The sequence below is a fragment of the Bubalus kerabau genome, chromosome 22, assembly GCF_029407905.1.
Source record: "Bubalus kerabau isolate K-KA32 ecotype Philippines breed swamp buffalo chromosome 22, PCC_UOA_SB_1v2, whole genome shotgun sequence".
NCBI lineage: Eukaryota > Metazoa > Chordata > Mammalia > Artiodactyla > Bovidae > Bubalus > Bubalus kerabau.
Window position 1 is genome coordinate 53,873,472 of NC_073645.1, and position 18,058 is coordinate 53,891,529.

The 18,058-nt window shown below is 67.0% G+C and overlaps 1 protein-coding gene across 3 annotated transcripts; it reads right to left on the bottom strand.

The window, feature by feature from the left end:
• Positions 1-4,935: 4,935 nt before the first annotated feature.
• Positions 4,936-16,864, bottom strand: ADAM8 (ADAM metallopeptidase domain 8). Of its 3 annotated transcripts, none has more exons than XM_055559966.1 (24): positions 16,715-16,864; positions 15,610-15,713; positions 14,711-14,787; positions 14,555-14,633; positions 14,392-14,468; positions 14,080-14,263; positions 13,760-13,819; positions 13,521-13,589; positions 13,075-13,244; positions 12,890-12,971; positions 12,400-12,548; positions 12,059-12,236; positions 11,745-11,834; positions 11,472-11,661; positions 11,303-11,384; positions 10,827-10,989; positions 10,398-10,475; positions 9,842-9,926; positions 8,798-8,912; positions 8,156-8,333; positions 7,718-7,801; positions 7,515-7,565; positions 6,047-6,124; positions 4,936-5,683 (listed from the first exon to the last, which is right to left on the bottom strand). In XM_055559966.1, exons 1-24 carry the CDS (start codon positions 16,758-16,760, stop codon positions 5,633-5,635), a joined length of 2,520 nt encoding a protein of 839 aa, XP_055415941.1. In that variant the 5' UTR covers positions 16,761-16,864; the 3' UTR covers positions 4,936-5,632. The 3 variants fall into 3 exon arrangements, with proteins under 3 accessions (XP_055415941.1, XP_055415940.1, XP_055415942.1); XM_055559965.1 differs by having other exon boundaries at positions 7,515-7,568; XM_055559967.1 differs by lacking the exon at positions 7,515-7,565.
• Between the last annotated feature and the right edge of the window lie 1,194 nt (positions 16,865-18,058).

The following is an 18,058-nucleotide window of genomic DNA, read 5'->3' on the forward strand; positions in this document are numbered from 1 at the left end:
AGGGGAACCTCAGGCCGCATCGGCTGGGCACCCGGGATGTGCAGTCAGGAGGGGCCAGGCCTCTGCTTGTGGACACGCTGGCTCGGGCCCTCCTCGGTGCTCCACGTCTGATGGACAGTGCGTGGCCACACCCAGAAACACCCAGTCTAGGGGATTTCCAAGTGGGCTTGAGGTTGGAGTCTGGTGGACAGGGGAGGGGGCCCTTCTGGCCCCGGGGTACCCCCTCCCTGGGGCTGGTCCCCATTGCGTGAGCGCGCCGATCCGCTGGTCCTTTAGTTTCACCAGGTGCTCCAGCCTGGCCACCTTCATCTGCAGAACCTGCAAGAACACACACCCGAGGGACGCCTGTCCACACTCCTGTGGCACGCAGCTTCAGCCCCAGGCTGAGTGTCCAGCCAGCCCCCATGCAAGGCCACACTGTCAGCGATCAGACCAAAGGCCCTCAAGCAGGCCACTCTGGGCAGAAACGTGGGTCCCTGAAATGAGCCTGAGACCCCAGGTGATAGAGGACAGGCCAGGAGAGGGAGGGGCTGCCTGAGACCCAAGGAGCCTCCTGGCCGGTTCCCTTTGCAGCCCTGCCCAGCAGCTCAGCCAGGCCGGGCAGGTCCTCAGAGCAAGCCTGCCGAGGGGACAGCCTCACGTGCAGGGGTCACTCCTGAAGAGAAACGGCTGAGAACATGTCCCCGTGCAGACAGACGGTCAAGGACCGCCCACCCAGCGCTCCTGCTCAGCTGTCCTGCCACTGCCCCCCAGCCTCTCCCAAGCAACGCCAGGGCGCAAACTCCCCTCCTGGAAGGAGAGCACCCGCCACGCCCCAGCAGTAAGAGTGAACAGATCTGGAAGTTCGTCTGCCCCCGAACGCGTGTCCAGAGGACAGAGGGCTCCCGCTGGCTGAGGCAGGGGCTGGCGTCTCAGAAGACCGACCCTCCGAGGGCCCCGAGCGCCAGCACACCACGGCTGGCCGCTCACCCCTCGGCGATGAGCGTGAAGGGCAGGGGCGTCCTGAGGCTCGGCGCTGCCTTGTTTCAGCTGATGCTGCAGGCTTGGACCCCGGCACCACCGCCCCCCCCACCCCCGTCAGCCCTGGGATGCTGCCCCTCTGCGCCCCCCACCCCCGCATCTGTTTTATCTGACGTCAGTGACAGTCACGGGAGCGGAACTCAACTGTGTCACCCAGACAGCAAGTGAGCTGTCTTGCCCTCTGGGTTTCAAAAATCAAATGCAGTTGGTCCTTGATCAGTCTGGTGTGTGTGTGGGGGGGGGGGGGGGCACAAGCCCCTCCCCGTCGGGTCTGTAGTGCAGACCGCAGCGCCTTGGTGCCCATCTAGTGAACACCACCGTGCGGTTCAAACCGTGCTGTTCTGTGGCCCACGGTGGCCATGCCTCAGTGTCAGCATAGGGCCCAGACCGGGCAGGGCATGAGGGCGGCAAGGGGCCTTGCTGAGACAGGGCTTCCTCCCTGCCATCCAGCAGATGCAAACCACAGGATGACGCCACCTTCCTGCTTCCTCAAAAAAACTGCGTCAAGATTCGCAGAGCCAGCAGGAACTGCTCTGTCATCACCGTTTCTACAGCTCCTCCAACACCGAGGCTGTGTGCCCTGCACGCCCCACCCCACTGTCTCAGGTCCAAAAATGCAGCCTGGACGCCCAACCAGAGCACGTAGGCGTTGCTGAATGGCAGTGACGGACCCGAGCACCTCCTGAACCTGGGAGTGCTGGAGACCCAGAGCGAGAGGGGGAACAGGCTCGCCCAGAACAAGGCGAGCGCCCCAGAGCCAGGCTTGCATCTCAGGGAGCTGCCTTCTGCTCCCTGACTGGGCCCCAGGGCCCTCGAGCCTGCCGTCCAGTATGTCTGGGTGGCAAGGCCTGTGAGTCTGCAGCCCCTGACTCGTGGTCTCTGGCGTCTGATGACAGGCAAGGCTGGTTGATCAGTCTCCGAGGGGTGGAGGCCCACTGTACGTTCCCCTCTGCTTCTGGGTATCTCTGGGATACACTCGCGGGCTCCCCCGGTCAGGGGCCCCGCCTGACTGCCCCCGCTTCGCCGCATGCTGGGCCAAGCTACTTGGAGGGTGCCCAGGCCTGCACCTTGACGGTCTCCCGCAGGACCGCCTGCACCCACTCCTTCTCCTCCAGCAGCCGCTGCAGCAGCCCAGGGTCCAGGTGCTGCCAGGGCTCCCCGGCTGGGAAACAGAAAGGCAGGCACGGGCCTTTAGCGGGCGGGCGGGCGGGCCAGTGAGGGCGGTGCAGAGGGTTCAACCCGGAGCCCACCCTCTGCATGCCCAGTGGCCCATCTTCTCTGGAGCCCTCTGACTCCAATGGGTCTCTGCCCCAGAGTGCACTGAGGGGCTCAGCAGGCCTTCGAGACCACCGGACACGTCAGCTCTGGCCTCCGCTCGGGTAGGGGCTGAGCATTGTGGCCATGTCGGGCCTGAGCCGGTCCGCAGGTGCAGCCCGCCACACCTCTGAACGGCTTCCTCGTTCAGAGAAGTGACCCCTGAACCTGGACGACGGCCACATGACGCCTGTGGGCAGGGGCCCCTTGCGGGGGTGACAGAAGCGGGGCTCCGAGCGGGGTGCACCCCTCCCGCTGGGTGCCACCCCAGTGGGGGGCAGGGTGGTCTGCTGGGCGCAGGCCCCCGCACGGGGCGGGGGTGGGGGGGCGGTCTGGACACCCCCAGCCTGTGCAGGGGGGCGAGCCCCACCCACCAGCATCACCACTGGAGCATCCTGCTTCCTGCACGGGGCTCCAGCGTTGTGCCGTGAGACCCCCGGGAGGGCCTGACTCCATCCTTGTCCGCAGGCCTGCCGCGTCTCCCTGTCACAGATGGGCAGGGGGACGGGCTCCCTGGAGGAGGGGGCACGGTCTGGACCCGAGTGCTTCTGAAAAGGGATGCAGGCTGGTTGGGCACGGGGACGCGGGGCTTCGCCCCCACTTACTTCCTGGTTTTACTCTCATTGGCAGCCAACGAGCCCGTGTCCCAACACAGCAGAGGCCATGGCCACGTGATGGTACCCACGTGTCCAGCCATGCCGGGCAGGTCCTCGCCGGCCTCCACACAGGATGGGCTCGATGGCCCCAGGGGTGTTGACGATCACCTTTCAGATCTCTTCCTCTGAGATGCTGAGACCCAGCTTGTGGAAGACTTTCCTGCAGAGGCAGCAGGTGCAGCCGTGAGACCAGAGGCCAGGCGGGGATGCCCACCTCGTGCGGAGCGGCTGGACTGGGGTGCCTTCCGGCCCCCGCACCCACAGAGGCCTGGGACCATCTCCTTCCCGGTCGCCACCCGGGGCTCACGGGGCACAGAGTGCTGTGCCTTCAGGCCAGCTGAGTCCTAGGCTCGCCGCCACCTCCCTAGGTAGCACTCATCCTCCTGAGGCGCCTCGGCTCTGTGCAGGTGTCCTGCGTGCTCACCTCCCAAGTGCTCAGAGCCTGACTTCTCACAGGTCTGCCTGCAGCTGCCACCTCTCCAGGCTTTGGGGGTGGGGGCAGCCGCCCACCCCACTTCCAACTCTCCCAGTCTCTCTCCCCTCCGAGTAAGTCCCACCAGAACCTGCCAGGCCTCAAGCCAGCTAAGGCACTGTCCCCTTGGGCAGTGTCCTCGGCCCTTGGTGGCTCTGCATGCCCTCCCCACTGCAGCCTCGCAAAGACCCAGGTGGCCCCCCTCAGGCTGCTCTCTGTCACTTCCTGTGGTCCTGCCTCAGTGTCCTCACGTGACTTGTCACAACTGACGCTGGCCGCATCCCCTCACTTGTCCGTCTTCCCTCTCGACTCACTGGGCCCCGTTACTGCCGTGTCTGCTGGGCCTGAGCACAGTCTGTCACCCAGAATTTTTGGCAGGTTAGTGCACGAGAGGCGAGGTGAGCGGGCAGGATAATGCCCTGCAGAGTGTGTCTCATGGTGACTGTTGCTGGCCTCTTGGTGGGGAGCCCCCAGGAGCCTCAAGTGGAACTGGACAGAGTATAAGGGAAGCCCATGGCAGGGACACAGCCTGAGAACCTGTCTCCAGGGTGGGGGCCGCCCATGCAGGCCAGCCTTGGGGAGCGAGTAGTGGGCCCAGTAGGGAAGGCGGGGCGGAAAGCCCCGCTCGGAGCCCTGCCTGTTGAGAACGTTCCAGTTGCTGCGCTTCTGGCCGGTGTTGCAGGTGGGGACGTAGTTGTGCAGGTCCACGAGCCGGGGGCGAAAGAGCTTCACGACCTCCGCCAGCATCACTGGGGCGGGGCGGGCAGGGGTGTGGGGTGAGCCGAGGGGCCCCGAATATTTGCATATTCGTCCCCCAGGGCCTCCACACGGAGGAGGATAGAGAGGGGTCCCGGGGAGCCCCCGCAGGGTGTGGGCGCCCCGGCGGGAGGACCGTGAGGGCTAGCGGGCTCCGAGGAGCTGCTAGGGGACCCCCGGGGCAGGCGGGGGCGGGGCGTGAGGAACTCCTGCCCCCCCCCTTTCCGCCCCACTCCTCCTCCCAGGGCCATCGAGGCAGCGGCCCTCCCGTCCCTCCCCAGGAGCCTTGACGCCCTGGCTTCGCAGGGAGCCCAGGTGCGGGGACCTTGCCCGGGCCGCGGCCTTTGCCTGGCCGTCCCGCCAACCAGGCCCCGGGGCTCCCGCTGGCCGAGGAGGACGAGCGCTGGGCTCTCGGTCTGGACGCCCGGGCAGGCCCCCCGGCCCCTCACCGCCGTCGCTAAGTCCCGGGCCAGGTGGCGCTTGCGGCGGCTGAGCGGCAGCGCGTCCAGCCAGGCGTAGAGACCGTGGAGGGCGCCGGGCGGCAGCGGCGGCGGGGCCGGGCGGCGCGGCCTGGCAGCGTCCAGCACGGCGGCGGCCGGCGCGGCGCGGCCAGCTGTTAGGCCGTTGCCGGGCGACGGCGCCGGAAGCGCCCGTGGGACCGGAATTCCGGGAGGGGCCGGAAGGGCCGGGACCGGAAGGGCGGGGCGCGCAGGTGAGGGCGCGGGCCCGCTGGGTGCCCGCCGGAGGCTCGGGATGGGGGCGGAAAGCCAGACCCGACTCGCTGAGGCTGGGGGTCCCCGAGACGGTGAAGGGCCGGCGGGCCCGGCGCGCTGCCGTCCAGGCATCGACAGTAGACTTCTGTTTTAACAAGCGTTGAACTCTTCCGTCTTATAAATTAAATTCCACATTGTTTCGCATGTAACACTTTACGCTGATCTAGTAAAAACTTCCCGTCATTTAAAACTTGATCAATAATTTAATCGTAAAATAGAAACTTTTTATTAAACTTTTGAGCCCTGCTGAAGGTGCACCTGAGGTTTTCAGGGACCCAGATAAGATACCAGTGGCCGTCTGAAAACACACGTGGTTGAGGAGGGGCTGGCCTCCCCCAACCTCCTTCCCCAGGTCAGGACAGCAGACGATGGCCCAGCTGGGAGTCCTGGGCCCAGCCAGGGAGTCCCGGGTCCAGAGGCCCTAGGCTGTGACCTTGAGACACCGAAGAGTGATCTTGGCCCTTAGGAGCTGGCTCTTCCCTTAGGGACAGTTCAGAGAGGACTCAGGCCCTGAGGGGGTGGAGGGCCTGGGGCCAGGCGGCTGCATCTGCTGCTGCTGCTGCTGGCGAGGTCACAAGACCACAGGCAACATCCAGACAGGTGCACAGATGCCCCTGAGAGTGCTTTGAGCTTGGGCCCCATCACCTCCTCTGGACAGGGGATTTCAGAGCAACCTTCGGGTCGGCAGCTCCCTTGGGGAAGGAAAAAAACCGATAGTAAAGACCATCTACTACAAAGAGCACAACTGAATCTAACTTCGTTTTACTATTCTTAAAATTTGGATCCTCATTTCATCCAGAAACATGACTGTGCTCAGAGTGGCAACAGCCCTGGATATTAACAGCTGATGCTTTATCAAGAAGTCTATTCTCTATCCAGAAGCAGTAGACTTCCGTACTTACACCAGCGCAGAAAAAGACGTTAGCAGCTGGAAGAAGCAGTAAGCACTGAGAAGTCCTCTGACAGAGTACAGAGCAGAGGTTACGGCCTCTCGTGGGGAAGCGAGCGAGCTCTGCCCCACCCAGTGGGCACTGATCTGGCAGTGAGGGCCTCACCTGAGTGGGTCCAGGCTGGGCCCCTCTCGCTCCAGGCTTGACGGGTGGCATCGGGGGAGCACAGGTCGGCTTGATGACCTGGGAGGATGGAGACACAGCTGATGGCTGGCAGTGCCCAGGCGCTGTCTGCCCAGCACTTCTAGGAAGTTCCCTGGGTGCTGTGCTCGGCCCTGGACTGGCCTGCAGGCTTCTCTGAGCTGAGCTCTCTCTACAGAAAATTGCCTTCAACACGGTCCCTGCCCTGGCTGGTACCGCCTTTGAATGAAACCCAAGCATGGCAGGGCCCCCATTCCTGGGCCTGTCGGGTCATCTCACCACCCTGCCCCCTTCCCTCAACTCCCCGCCTCACCCCACCCCAACACTACCCAGGAAAAGCTCTTAAAATTGCCAAAATATGGGTCTTTGGAAGGTCTAAAACCAAGGATTCGCCGCTAAAATGTGTGTTTGTTTGCATTTCAGCTTTCCAGGGGCAACCTTGTCTGGGGTGGGGAAGGAAGGTCTGTAGCAGGAGCCCTGCTCAGCCCAGGCCAGGGTGGGGTGTGGCCCAGCACCCGAAGGGCCCTGCTGAGGGGCTGGGGGCTGAGGGATGGGGGCAGCCTGCACTTTCTTCTCCAGCACAGTTCCCTGGCTGCCTCCACTTCTTGGGCCAGAAATCTGTTTGTCCAACTCCCCTGTCCCTGTTTGGCCTGTCAAAACCCCTCCTAAAACTTTATTTAAAGACTTTTTCTTGTAACTTTACTGTAACTCTAAAATTAACTCAACATGAAAAGTTAAAAAGAAAAGAGAAATAGGGAATCTTCATTGAATAAACACTGCAGTAACGGTTGTCCCGGGGGGATCCACCAACAGAGGCCCCGTGGGTTAGCCTGAGGAGGGCTGGTGTCTCTCCAAACACCTCCAAGCTTTAACCACAAAGGGAAGAGGGCTCTAAGTGATCTCGAGTCCCCACAGACACCACTGCAACCGGTGATGAGTTCACACCACTGGGGACGGACAGGCTGACACGGGCCCACAGGACGCCTGGTGGCGAAGCCCCGCCCCAGGAGGGCAGAGAAAGCCCGGTTTCCGGGCCTCACCATCTGTCAGAGCGGGGAAGCCCCCGCCCGCGGGGAGGTGAAGAGTGGCCCACAGGACGCCGGTGGCGAAGCCCCGCCCCAGGAGGGCAGAGAAAGCCTGGTCTCCGGGCCCCACCGTCTGTCAGAGCCGGGGAGCCCCCGCCCGCGGGGAGGTGAGAGTGTGTCCAGGGGTGTGTAGGAGCCTCAGCAGTGCTCCCAGCAATGGAGGCGACCCACCAGAGCCAGACCTCACATTGGGTAGAAGGGCCTCCCACACGCGTCCCAAGGCGGGGGGCCTGCTGGGGCACCAGTGACTCAGGTTTGGGAGAGACCTTTCCCAAACCGTGGAAGCCTCGAAAGAAGGGAGGTGGAACCCATAGCGCCCCTGAGCTCCTCCCCCACGGCCCTCTCACCTGCTTTGGCTTCAGCACCGGAAGGGGTTTGGCAGGAGGAGTGGGTCTGAGCTGCTGGGAATGGGGAGGACTGGTCAGAACCCCCAGGCCTCCTGGGTGCTGTTTATGTCCTCGCTGGGCTGCCAGACTGGGTGCCTGGCCCACCAAGTGCAGCCACAGACCCTCCTCCCCAGGGGTCCGTGCTGTGCCCCCTCCCTGCTCACCTGGCCCAGGGCCTGCGGGGGGTACACAGGAAGCGGGGACGGCGGGCTGGCCTTGGTGGCTGGAGGCTGAAGGGAGCCTGGAGGCTGAAGGGAGCAGACGTGAGCCTGGGTCTCCCAGGGCAACCATCCCCAGAGGGGCCTGGCTCAGAGCTGCCCCCCACCCACTGAGGACACAAGGTTCTGGCCCCTCCCCCAGCCCTGGGGTCACACGGAGGTCTGGCAGCAGCACCCGCCTCTGGGCCTCCAGACCATCCTGGGATGGACGCTGTAGAGACTGAGCCTCAGGCTCGATTCCGCTCCCCGCTGAGGCGGATCCTCAGACCCCTCGTCCTAGAGCCTTGGTTTCGCCTCTAAATGGGGGTCACGAGGGCCACTCTGAGCCTCGTGAACCTGAGATCTGGGGGTGGCCTGGAGTCTGTCGGGATGGCTGGCGCTTACAGCAGGGGGTGGGCGCTTAGGGGTCACCGAGGAAGCTGTGGGCTTGGGGGGCTGGGAGTAAGGGGTCGGCTCTGGGGAGCCCCCGGGGGGAGCCTGAGCCCCGCCTTTTGCAGGCTTGCTGAGCCCTTCGTGGAACAGAGGGTTGGAGAGCCCCATGGCCGTCTTGGGTGCCACATTCCTAGGAGAAATAAGATTGGTCAGTGTGTCCTGGCCTCAGGATTCAGCCCAGGGAATTGAGGCTCCTGTGCGTGGGGACCCTGGCCTGGCCCCAGACCCCTCAGCTGCAGCTGCCCCGCAGGGTGTGCAGGCCACAGCTGCGCAGGGAGAGCTCTGGGGTCAGGCCAGGCCCGGGGCAGGGAGGCTTGGAGGCCATTGGCAGGCGTTTCCTGCCGCAGCCAGGGGTGAGGTCCCCACACGGCAGGCTCAGAGGGCAGTGTCAGCCCCGGGCGGTGGGCTGGTGTGGCCTTCTCTGAGCTTCCTCGTCACCAACCTGTCCCCACAGCCCCACCTGCTCCTGCAGCAGAAGGCAGGGGCCCAGGGCGGGGCCGCCACCATGGGGTCCCCTCTCCCCCCAACAGCACCAGCAGGCGACTGGCCCTGCACACGGTGACGTCCTGTGAGCCCAGAGCACAGCTCCCCCACCTCCTTCGGACCGGGCTCCGGGCCTTGCGGTAGATGAGCACGCCCGCCGGGATCAGCGCCAGCACCACCAGGGCACCCACGCCCACCAGCACACGCGTTCGGAGGCTCCCAGGGGCTGCGGGGGCACAGAAGGCCAGGCGTTACCAGGGCCGGACTTGGCTCAAGGCACAGGGACCGGGAGAGCCCGCCAGCAACTCAGCCCTGGCCAGGCCAGCCCGGAGCTGAGGAGGGACAAGAAGGGGACTACCTCCTTGGCGAAGCCAACAGCCAGAACGCTGGCCACACTACCCAGAGCCCAGGCCCTGAGGCTCCGAGACCTGGTGCGTGACACCGGTGCTCCGGGCTCCGGGAGACCAGGCGGGGCTTGGCGGGCGGCCCTCAGTCAGGGACTTAGTGGGTGGCCCTTGGGTGGGGGCTTGGTGGCGGGCGGCCCTCGGTCGGGGGCTTGGAGGGCGGCCCTCGGTCGGGGGCTTGGCGGGCGGCCCTCAGGTGGGGGTTGGTGGCGGGCGGCCCTCAGTCAGGGACTTAGTGGGTGGCCCTCGGGTGGGGCTTGGCGGGCGGCCCTCTGGTGGGGCTTGGTGGTGGGCGGCCCTGGGGTGGGGCTTGGTGGCGGGCGGCCCTCGGGTGGGGCTTGGTGGCGGGCGGCCCTCTGGTGGGGCTTGGTGGCGGGCGGCCCCGGCCCTAGTGATGCGGGAGTGGCCGAGCCCTGGGGGCCACAGCGCTGTGCGCACCCTTGTGTTCAGCGGGGGACAGTGTGGGGCTGGGAGGCCAGTGTCCCGGGCCCAGGACGGGTTGAGGACCCAGCAGGGAGCGGCCCGTGCCACCTGCAGCCCTGCTTCTGGGCCAGGCCTCCCTTCTCAGGGTGGGCCGCCCTGGACCCATGCGGTCAGGCTGCAAGGCCACACCTTCCACAGGCCCCTCACAGTTCAGGGGCACAGGGCCTCCTCTCAGCCCTGTCCAGGTGGTTTGAGGAAAGGCAGGACTCCCGACCAGACCCCGTCAGGCTTGGGGGCGTGTGAGGAGGCGCAGGCCCGCCCAGCCTACCTGCGCGCGTGTCGGCCAGCGGCTCTGCACAGTGCGGCGGGGCCCAGCCCGGGCGGCAGTGGCATTGGCCCTTGTGGTTGCACTCCTGGGGGACAGCCGGGCGTCAGGGCCTCGGGACCCCCAACAGAGGATGGGCGGGGCGTCTAGGACCACCGCCACCAAGGTTTCATCACAGGTGCCGACGCCGCAGCCCTCCCAGACACTGCAGGGCCTGCTGAGCGAAGCAGGCATCGCCGCGGGGAGCAGGGCAGCGTGGCGGTGACCTTTCCTCCCCAGGAGGGGATGCAAGAGGGCACAGCCCCAGGGCCCTGGCCTTCCCAGTGTCAGAGCTCAGAACCAGATGCTTCACACCTGACTATCCTGCCCACGTGTCCACCGGCTCTGACACCTGGGAGGTCCCCGACAGTCCCCGCCTCGGGAGGTCCCAGCAGCTCCCAACATCCCCAGGGTGCCAGCCTTGGCCTTCTGTCTGCCTCGGGGCGGGGGGTCCAAGCATGGCTGGCACATCTCTCAAGCCCACAGGGCTGCTGGCGGGCTGTGGCCTGGGCCCACGTACCCCGTGGCTGTTGCACCGGGCGGAGCAGTTCCTGGATCTGTACACGTGAAGGTCCCGGCAGAAGCCGTCCCAGCAAACCTGGAGAACAGCGGGGGTCTCCTGAGGTGCCAGTTTAGACTCCTGCTTGAAGCACCCAGTCTCCACCATCAGCCACCATGGGCGGGCAGGCCACAGCCCCCACCCTCCCGACGGCCCGCCTGCAGGTCATCTGCTGGCCAACCTCAGCTGTGGGGAAGGACTGCGCCCAGCCAGCCGTCTGCGGCCACCAGGGCCGGAGGACCCCCCCCCCCGCCCACCCCCAGGGCTCGCAGACTGCTTCAAACCCGTTCACTGACGGGGGGCTTCTCCCGTAGCCGCCACGGCCCTGCTCTGGGCCCTGCAAGCTCGCCCTGAGCCCAGCAGCCTGACCGGGACGCGTGTCCGGCCCACCTGCTCCTCCCCGCACTTGGTGCCCTTGGGCACCGGCTCGTACGCGGTGCTGCCGTCCTGGACGACAGCCTGGCAAACGCCTGAGGAGATGGTGAGTGTGCAGTATCCGTGTTCCGGGGTCTTCTGCCCCCCCTCACAGAAGAGAGTGCCGCACTTATCGACCCTGGGGACAGAGGAACGAGCATGGGACTGCTCTGCGGGGCTTCCTGGTCCAGGCTCAGCGCGCCAGGAGCTCCGAGGCCCCAGGTGGCCACAGGCATCCACACCTCAGCCCCAGGGGCCCGCCCTCCTACAAGGGCAGCATGCTCGGGCCGAGGGTCCCGCAGGGCAGGGCAGGGTGGCCCCCCAACCCCTGCCGTCCGAGAGGCCCCGACTCAGCCCCAGACTCTTTTGCGCAGAGGACCTTCCTGTGGCCCCAGGGAGGGGGACATCCCGGGCCCTGGCCCCAGGGGAGTTGGGCCACGAGGGATGCTCACCTGCTGGATGGCAGGGGGACCCCAGCCCTGCAGCCTTTGGAGATGCTGTAGAGGAAGCAGGTCTCCACCGCCACCCGCGAGCCTGCAGGCAGCAGCGGGTCAGCCCTCCGGCTCGGGACCTGCTGCCAGCCTTGCCTCCCTGACGGTCCCGCGGCTGTGCCCGCCTCACCTGGCCCCCACAAGTGCTGGCAGCGCCGGGCCAGTGTCGGGCAGGCCCCGTTGTAACAGTAGCCCCCTGGGCAGGGCGTGCCGTTCTCCCGGAAGGTGTCCTCAGGGCACGTGGGCTGCTGGCCGTCACAGTGCTCGCCAAGGTCACACTGGTCCTTCGCGGGGCGGCACGGCTCTCCGGCCGGCTTCACCTGGTTCCAGGGGACCAAGATCACCATGGGAACAGGAGGCCCCCAGCACGCACGCCTGCCCTGAGCCCGGGCCCCAGACTCACCCTGCACTCGTGGCAGCAGGTGCCGTGGGCGCACTCGGCCCCCTCGGCCAGCAGGCAGGCGCTGGCATTGCAGCAGGGGTTCTGACAGTCCTGGGGAGCGGGGCGACAGCGAAGGTCCACGTGGGCCGCACACCGGGCCCCCGCCCCCGCCGAGGGAGGACTGCTCACTCCCACCCAGCAGCCCTGCCGGTCGCTTCGGGAGGTGTGGCCGGGTGTGCAGAGAACCCAGGGGTCAGGAACAGACGCCCAGCCTGCAGATGGGGACTTGTCCCACAAGCCCAGACAGCGGAGGGTGGCGGTACTCAGCTCTGTACCTCGGGCTGGCCACAGTCACACTGCTCCCCGCGCTCCAGGAACCCATTTCCGCACACAGGGCCGCCCACCAGCCGGTCAAGGTCCGGGGCGTCCACCAGGCAGGCCGTGCGGGGCTTCTCCACGAACGTCTCCAGGTCGGCCCGGCTGCACTGACTGAACTTCCTGGGGTACTGGGAGCTGGGGGCGGAGAGGGGGAGGGCTTCCAGTTACCAGGAGGGTCCCTGGGGTACCGGGAGCTGGGGGGTATCCCTGTTATCAGGAGGGCGCGTGGAGCCAGCTCTGCGCGCTGACACCACCCCCAGACGGGGGCCCTGGGCCAGGCTGGACCGCCGAGCCTCACCCGATGCTGGCCGCCATCACGCAGCCGCCGCCGTCCCGCGGCACGGGGCAGTAGCAGCCGGCGACGTTCTCGTCATGGTCCATGCCCAGGTTGTGGCCCATCTCGTGGGCCATGGTGCTCGCCACACCGATGGGATTCTGGCTGTGGTCCTGCAGGGGGGCCGTGCTGGCTGGGGCTGCTCCCAGGGCTGATGTCCCACCCAGTGCCCGCTCCTCCCCCAGTGTCCGCCCCAGGGAGGCTGAGAGGCGTGGCGGTGCTCCCGCCAACATCGCTTCTTCAGATAGTAGATACACGGTAATATTATTACAAATAACAGTAACAGCATCAGTGCTGTCCCGCCGGCCAGGGCACAGCAGGGGGCGGAGCGGTGGACCTGAGTGCCCTGCCCCCCTTCACGCGCTCTGCGTCAAGCCCCAGGCCTCACGGCCGCCCCCCGCCCCCCGCGGCCGGCTGCAGCCTCTGTCCAGTGAACCCGTGCAGACCCCCGCACCTGGTTTACAGCCCCTGAGCTCTGGGAGCACATGCTGGACACCTTGGCCAGTCCCACGGTGGTCCCGGTGAAGTCGACCCCGCTAGGAAGCAGAGCAGCGTTCGCTGGAGAGCAGCACCCCGGAGCCCGCGCCCCAGGCCCCTCACCCCAAGGGCGGCGTGGCCCCCGCCCCCCAGCTAGCTCACGTGATGAGCTGCACGTTGTCGTGCGCCTGCCGGCCCACCAGCTCTCGAGTCCGCCAGGCCAGGAAGTTGTCCAGTGTGGCCTCGGGCTGGGAGCTGACCTGAATCTTGTCCCCACCATTCCACATCTCCAGGCCCACGAGCACCACGCGGAAATTGAGCTCTTGATAGAGCTGCCAGAGGACAGGGAACCGCGAGGGTCAGGCTCGGCAGTGAGGCTGGCAGAGGGCCTGAGGCCCCGCGGTGTTCACTGTGATGCGAGGGGTCTCCAGGGCTGGGGCGGGGTCCCGGCTCCCCACTCCCCTGGCGGGTGGCTCTACCTGGAGCCCGGCTGCCACCACGGCCGCCCCAACCCTCCTGTCCAGCGGGGTTTCTGTCAGGCTGGCCCTGAGCTGCCAGGGGTCCCAGCGGCCCCTGCTGGAAGCCCCCAGGGTGGAAGTAGCGCCCACCTTGTCCACGTGGTTGACCACCTCCAGCACCCGCTGACGTACGGCCTCTCTGCTCCCAAACCGCTGGAACTGGAGGACGGCAGACCCTCAGCGGCAGCCTGGGGCTCCGCCCCTGCCCATCCCCCACCGCCCCCCACATCCCTCCTGCACCCCCACCCCGCATCCCTCCTGCACCCCGCGCCCCCGCGTCCACCCCCCACCCCCGCATCCCCCCTGCGCCCTGCCCCCGCCCCAGGTACCTCCTTGCTGTCCGTGACCACGAATAGCTCCACGTAGCGGGTCTCTCTGGGTTCTGACCACTTTTGAGAAGCGATGACAAGAATCCAGTCAGCCACCAGCCACAGCCCTCCTGTCCTCAGCCAGTCTCCACATGCTGACCCTCTCCCGGGCCCTGGAGCTGGCGCCCGCCCGGCTAGCGCGGGGGGAGCCGTCGGGGGTGGGGGCTCTGCCGCTGCGGGGCGGAGCCAGGCGCAGGCCCACCCCTCCTCGCTGAGCAGCCAGCAGTCTGGGGGCGCACGGGCCCAAGCAGAGCGGCAAGAAGCGTCGGGCCTCCACTCACCCGGGGTCTGAGGGCTGCAGACACCCGCGGCCCCAGGATGCTCTCCAGGCTGCTGTCATTGACGCCGCAGGTGCCAGCCTCCTGCTGCAGGTGCTGTGCCAGGTACAGGGCGTGCGGCCCTTCCTCCCCGGTCCCTGCCAGGGGCTCGATCAGGCGGACGGCAGGGCCCGCCTGGAAGAAGCCCCTGGGGCAGAGACGAGCGTGACTCTGAGTCTGTGGCCCCAGGGACCCCACTGCCGCGCCCAGCCGACCCCTTCCTCCTGGCCCCCGCTCACTCTGGAGGGCGAGGGGTGTCTGGCCCGCAGCACCTACCTGAGGCCGGCACAGGTGCTGAGGCTGGCGGCCGAGTGCGGGTGCCCCTCCACGTGGCCCTGGTAGAAGCAGTGGTCCTGCGGGAGGAGGGTGTGAGGACCCTACTCTCGCGCCCGGCTCCCGCGCCCGCTGCTGGCCTGGGGCAGGAGCACTGGGGCCCTACCTGTCTCCGCAGCTGCTCTGTCACCTGGGAGCCGTTGGCGGCTGTGTAGGTCTCCGCGTAGCCCGAGCCCACCAGGTCCCTGGAAAAGAGCCACCATGGTACCCTGGCCGCCCTGGGTACAGAAGGGTGCGGGGCAGGAGAAGGATGGGCGCTCACCTGTTCTTCCGAAGGTGCAGGGTGAAGGTGTGCCCTCGGGCCCCCAGGACATAGCTCACACTCTCTGGGTACAGGCCCTGGGCAGGGGGCAGGGAGGGGTCCAGGGTGAGGCCCTGCCCGGCCGTGCCCACCTCAAACCTGGAGGGGCTGTGGGGCTTGGGCTGTACCCAGGGGTGGGGCAGGAGGGCAGCTGCACCCAAAGCTGGGCCTCAGGCTGCGGGGAGAGGACAACGCCCCTCCCAGGCCACGTGGGGGAGGGGTACCCCAGCCCCGACATGGGACAAGGGGGCCGGGCCGCCCTCCCTGCTCCAGGGGACCTGCTCCTGCAAGGCCCTGCCCCTTCCAGCCCCGCTAGGCTGCAGCTGACCCTGGGACCTTGTGTGAGGAGCCTGCAGAGGGGGCTAGGGGCCCAGGGCGGTGGGCGGCGCCTCCTGGGACAGGGAGGGTCAGGGCTGTCTCCACCCTCTATGCAAACAAGCAGGCGCACAAAGTCAGGAATGCCCCCAGGCAGCCCCGGGGAATCCCAGCCCAGCCCTAGCACCCAGGAAAGGTGTCAGCGAGTCACCCCTGGGAGTGAAACCGGGGCGGGGCCCTGGCCTGCGGGCTCCAGAAAGGAAGACGGGGCTGCGCCAGCCGGGGCCACCCGAGGCAGCCCTGCCTCCAGAGTGAGCAGGACGGAAGAAGGTGAGGCCTGAGGGCAGGGGGCAGGCTGTTCGGGCGGAGGTGAGCTCCCAGGAGTCTGCCCAAAGGCCTGGAAGCCCCCTGGCCCTCAGCCCCCTTACTACGATCGGGGGGCACACAGGGAGCTATCACCCTGCTCAGAGTCGGAAATGGGCTCTGAGGGCCCAGGTTGGGGCGGGTGGGGGGACCCCCTGGGCCAGCATCCCGCCGAGACTTACCAGGTGGGAGGGCAGAGCCCGCCGAGCGCGGGGTGCAGGCAGGCGCCGGGGCCTCACCACCTCGTACTGCTCCATGTGGGGCAGGGCAGCCCCGGGGGCGACCTCTGTGGGAGAGGGGGTCAGCAGTGCACAGCACACCCGTCCGCCCCGGGAGCCCCTTCCCAGGCTGCCGCACGCGGCCCCTTCTCTGGGGGATTTACCATAGACCCTGAGGTCTGGCTCCCCAGCCGGAGTTGGGGCCCTGCCTTAAAGAGACCACAGGACCCCCACCTGGGCAGTGCCCATAGATGCTGCCCAGCGCCAGCCCGTCTCGGAGCTTACCAGCTGCCACCTGGAGCCCAGGGTGGCCTAGATACCGCCCCCCTCAGGGGCCAGGAAGCACACAGGCCCTGGGGGGTGGGGGGAACTGGGTCTGCCCGCTCATCTCCATAATCACACAGCTGTGTCTAAAGGCGGAGTGAGAGCCTCTTCCGCAGCATTCACCCCGCCTGGAGCTCGAAGCTGCCCTGTACCCGACCAGACAGCCCAACCCCCAGCTGACCACCGGCCTCACCCCCGAGATTCTTCCTCTTGCCAGTGTTAGTGGTCGTGCCCCCATTAGACTGTCTGGCAAAGCTCCAGGACAGAGAGCCCGAGGGGAGGGCGCCTGCCTAGGAAGTGCCCTCACCCCAGAACCCCAGGAGGCTCTTGGGAGCCAGGGTGGGGGTAAAGGCCAGCAGCACGGCCAGCCCCCCCAGAAAGTCAGGTCCCCATGTGGCCGGGCAACTCCGTGGGGTGTCCCCGACCCCCCAGCTCCAGGCCACCGCTCATCCTCCCTTCCTCGCCAGGCTGGAGGTCCCAGCAAAGGTGGGCAATCGCCCCCAGGCCCTGGAATGGAGCGGGGGCAGCCAGCCCTTCACTCTGAACTTCCCTGCAAGGCCCTCCTCCAGTGCAGGAAACGCCCAGCTGACCATTTACCCACACAGTTCCCTTTTGCAGGTTCCCTGCGTCCACCGCCCGGGCCTCCCCGCTGACTGGCTGACTCCCCAAGACAAGTCCAGAGTCCCGCGCGGGGAGCCGCGGGCCAGGCGGCGGTGCAGGCAGCGAGGGCCCCGCTCTCACTCACCCTGCAGCCCCAGCGCAGCGAACAGCAGGAGCCCGAGGCCGCGCATGGCGGGGGTCTGGAGGGCGTGGGGTGCGCGCCGGCCTTCGGGGGCTCAGGGATCCGGAGTCCGGGAAGGGCGGTGAGAGCAGGTACCGCCACAGCTGCGCCTGCACTGAGATTCGTCTTGCGCTCAAGTCAGGTTCCTTCCCGCGCGCCCCACCCACGGCGACCAGCCCCTGGGCCGCGGCCAATCAGCGCCTCGGGTACTGGGAGGGGCGGGGCCCCCACCGCCTCCCAGGTCTCCCGCTAGTCCCCTGAGGCTCCCGGTCGGGTACTATAGCCAGTGCTCAGCACAGGGAAGTTTGCTAAATGTGAGCAGAATTAACCAGGGGCAGGTGGTCGGGCTAACACGGGCCACCCTGCAACACTGCGTCCCCCAGGAGGGTGAGGGACAGGCCAGGGCTGCCGGGGGCCTGCTGGGATGGTGGAGTTGGGCTGTGTGTGTGTGTGTGTGTAGGGGGTCTCTTGGCGGGGCATCCCTCCAGCTTCCTGGGAACAGAAAGCCCCAGCGGCCCCTGGGCAGCCCTGCCCCCAGGCCCTGAGGCCTTGCTGGGGAGCCTGGCGCAGGGCGCACCCAGGGGCAGCCGCTTCACTCTGGGCAGAGACCCTGCGCTGTGGAGAGGGTGCATGTGAGGCTGCCTGCCCGGTGGGCGGCCCAGGAGCAGGCCACTGTGTTTCAGTGCCCTGCACAGCGGCTGGACGCAGCCTGCCCGCTGGCAGCTCTCCTGGTTTCTGCCAGTCCTGCCCTCCCGTCCTGCAGGGTGGGGCTGCGCCCCTTTGGCCTGGTACCCAGGGACCCAGGCTTCCTGCAGCCGAGCCGTCCACTGGCACCCACATCTCCTTCTGGACGGGCTCCCTGACATGGTCAGACATCGGGGCATGTCAGGGCCTCAGGTGAGATGGTGTGGTGCTCACGAGTGGTTCCAGACCAGAGGTCAAAGTTCACCAGGCCATCATTTCCCCGGAAGTGAATGGCAGGAAAAGGAATACAGGGCAGGGCAGGCTCACACACACTCTGGGGTGCCCTGGGTGCAGGTGACAGCAGGGGGCAGAGGTGGCTTCTGTCCCTGAGCTCACATCACAAAACGACGCGTGTGAGACACCCAGACCATCTGGCGACTGTACTTCTCTTCCCTGGTGTTGCGTGTTACCTGATAGCAGAAGTTCAAAGGCAGCCTGACCCTATTTGGGCAAAAACACCAGCTGCTGGGGCTGCACGGCCTCCCACAGAGCTGCCCGGAGCACAACAGGCAGCTCAGCAACAGGGGAGCCCTCCGCCAGCCAGGACGCCCCCCGCCGCCCCGC

Excerpts from the sequence above, each read along its gene's own strand:
- ADAM8 (XM_055559965.1), bottom strand. The coding sequence starts at position 16,760 with ATGCGCGGCCTCGGGCTCCTGCTGTTCGCTGCGCTGGGGCTGCAGG. Across the intron at positions 15,714-16,714 it reads CGCTGCGCTGGGGCTGCAGG|AGGTCGCCCCCGGGGCTGCC; the intron begins GTGAGTGAGAGC and ends CCTCTCCCACAG. Across the intron at positions 12,972-13,074 it reads GACAACGTGCAGCTCATCAC|CGGGGTCGACTTCACCGGGA; the intron begins GTGAGCTAGCTG and ends TCTGCTTCCTAG.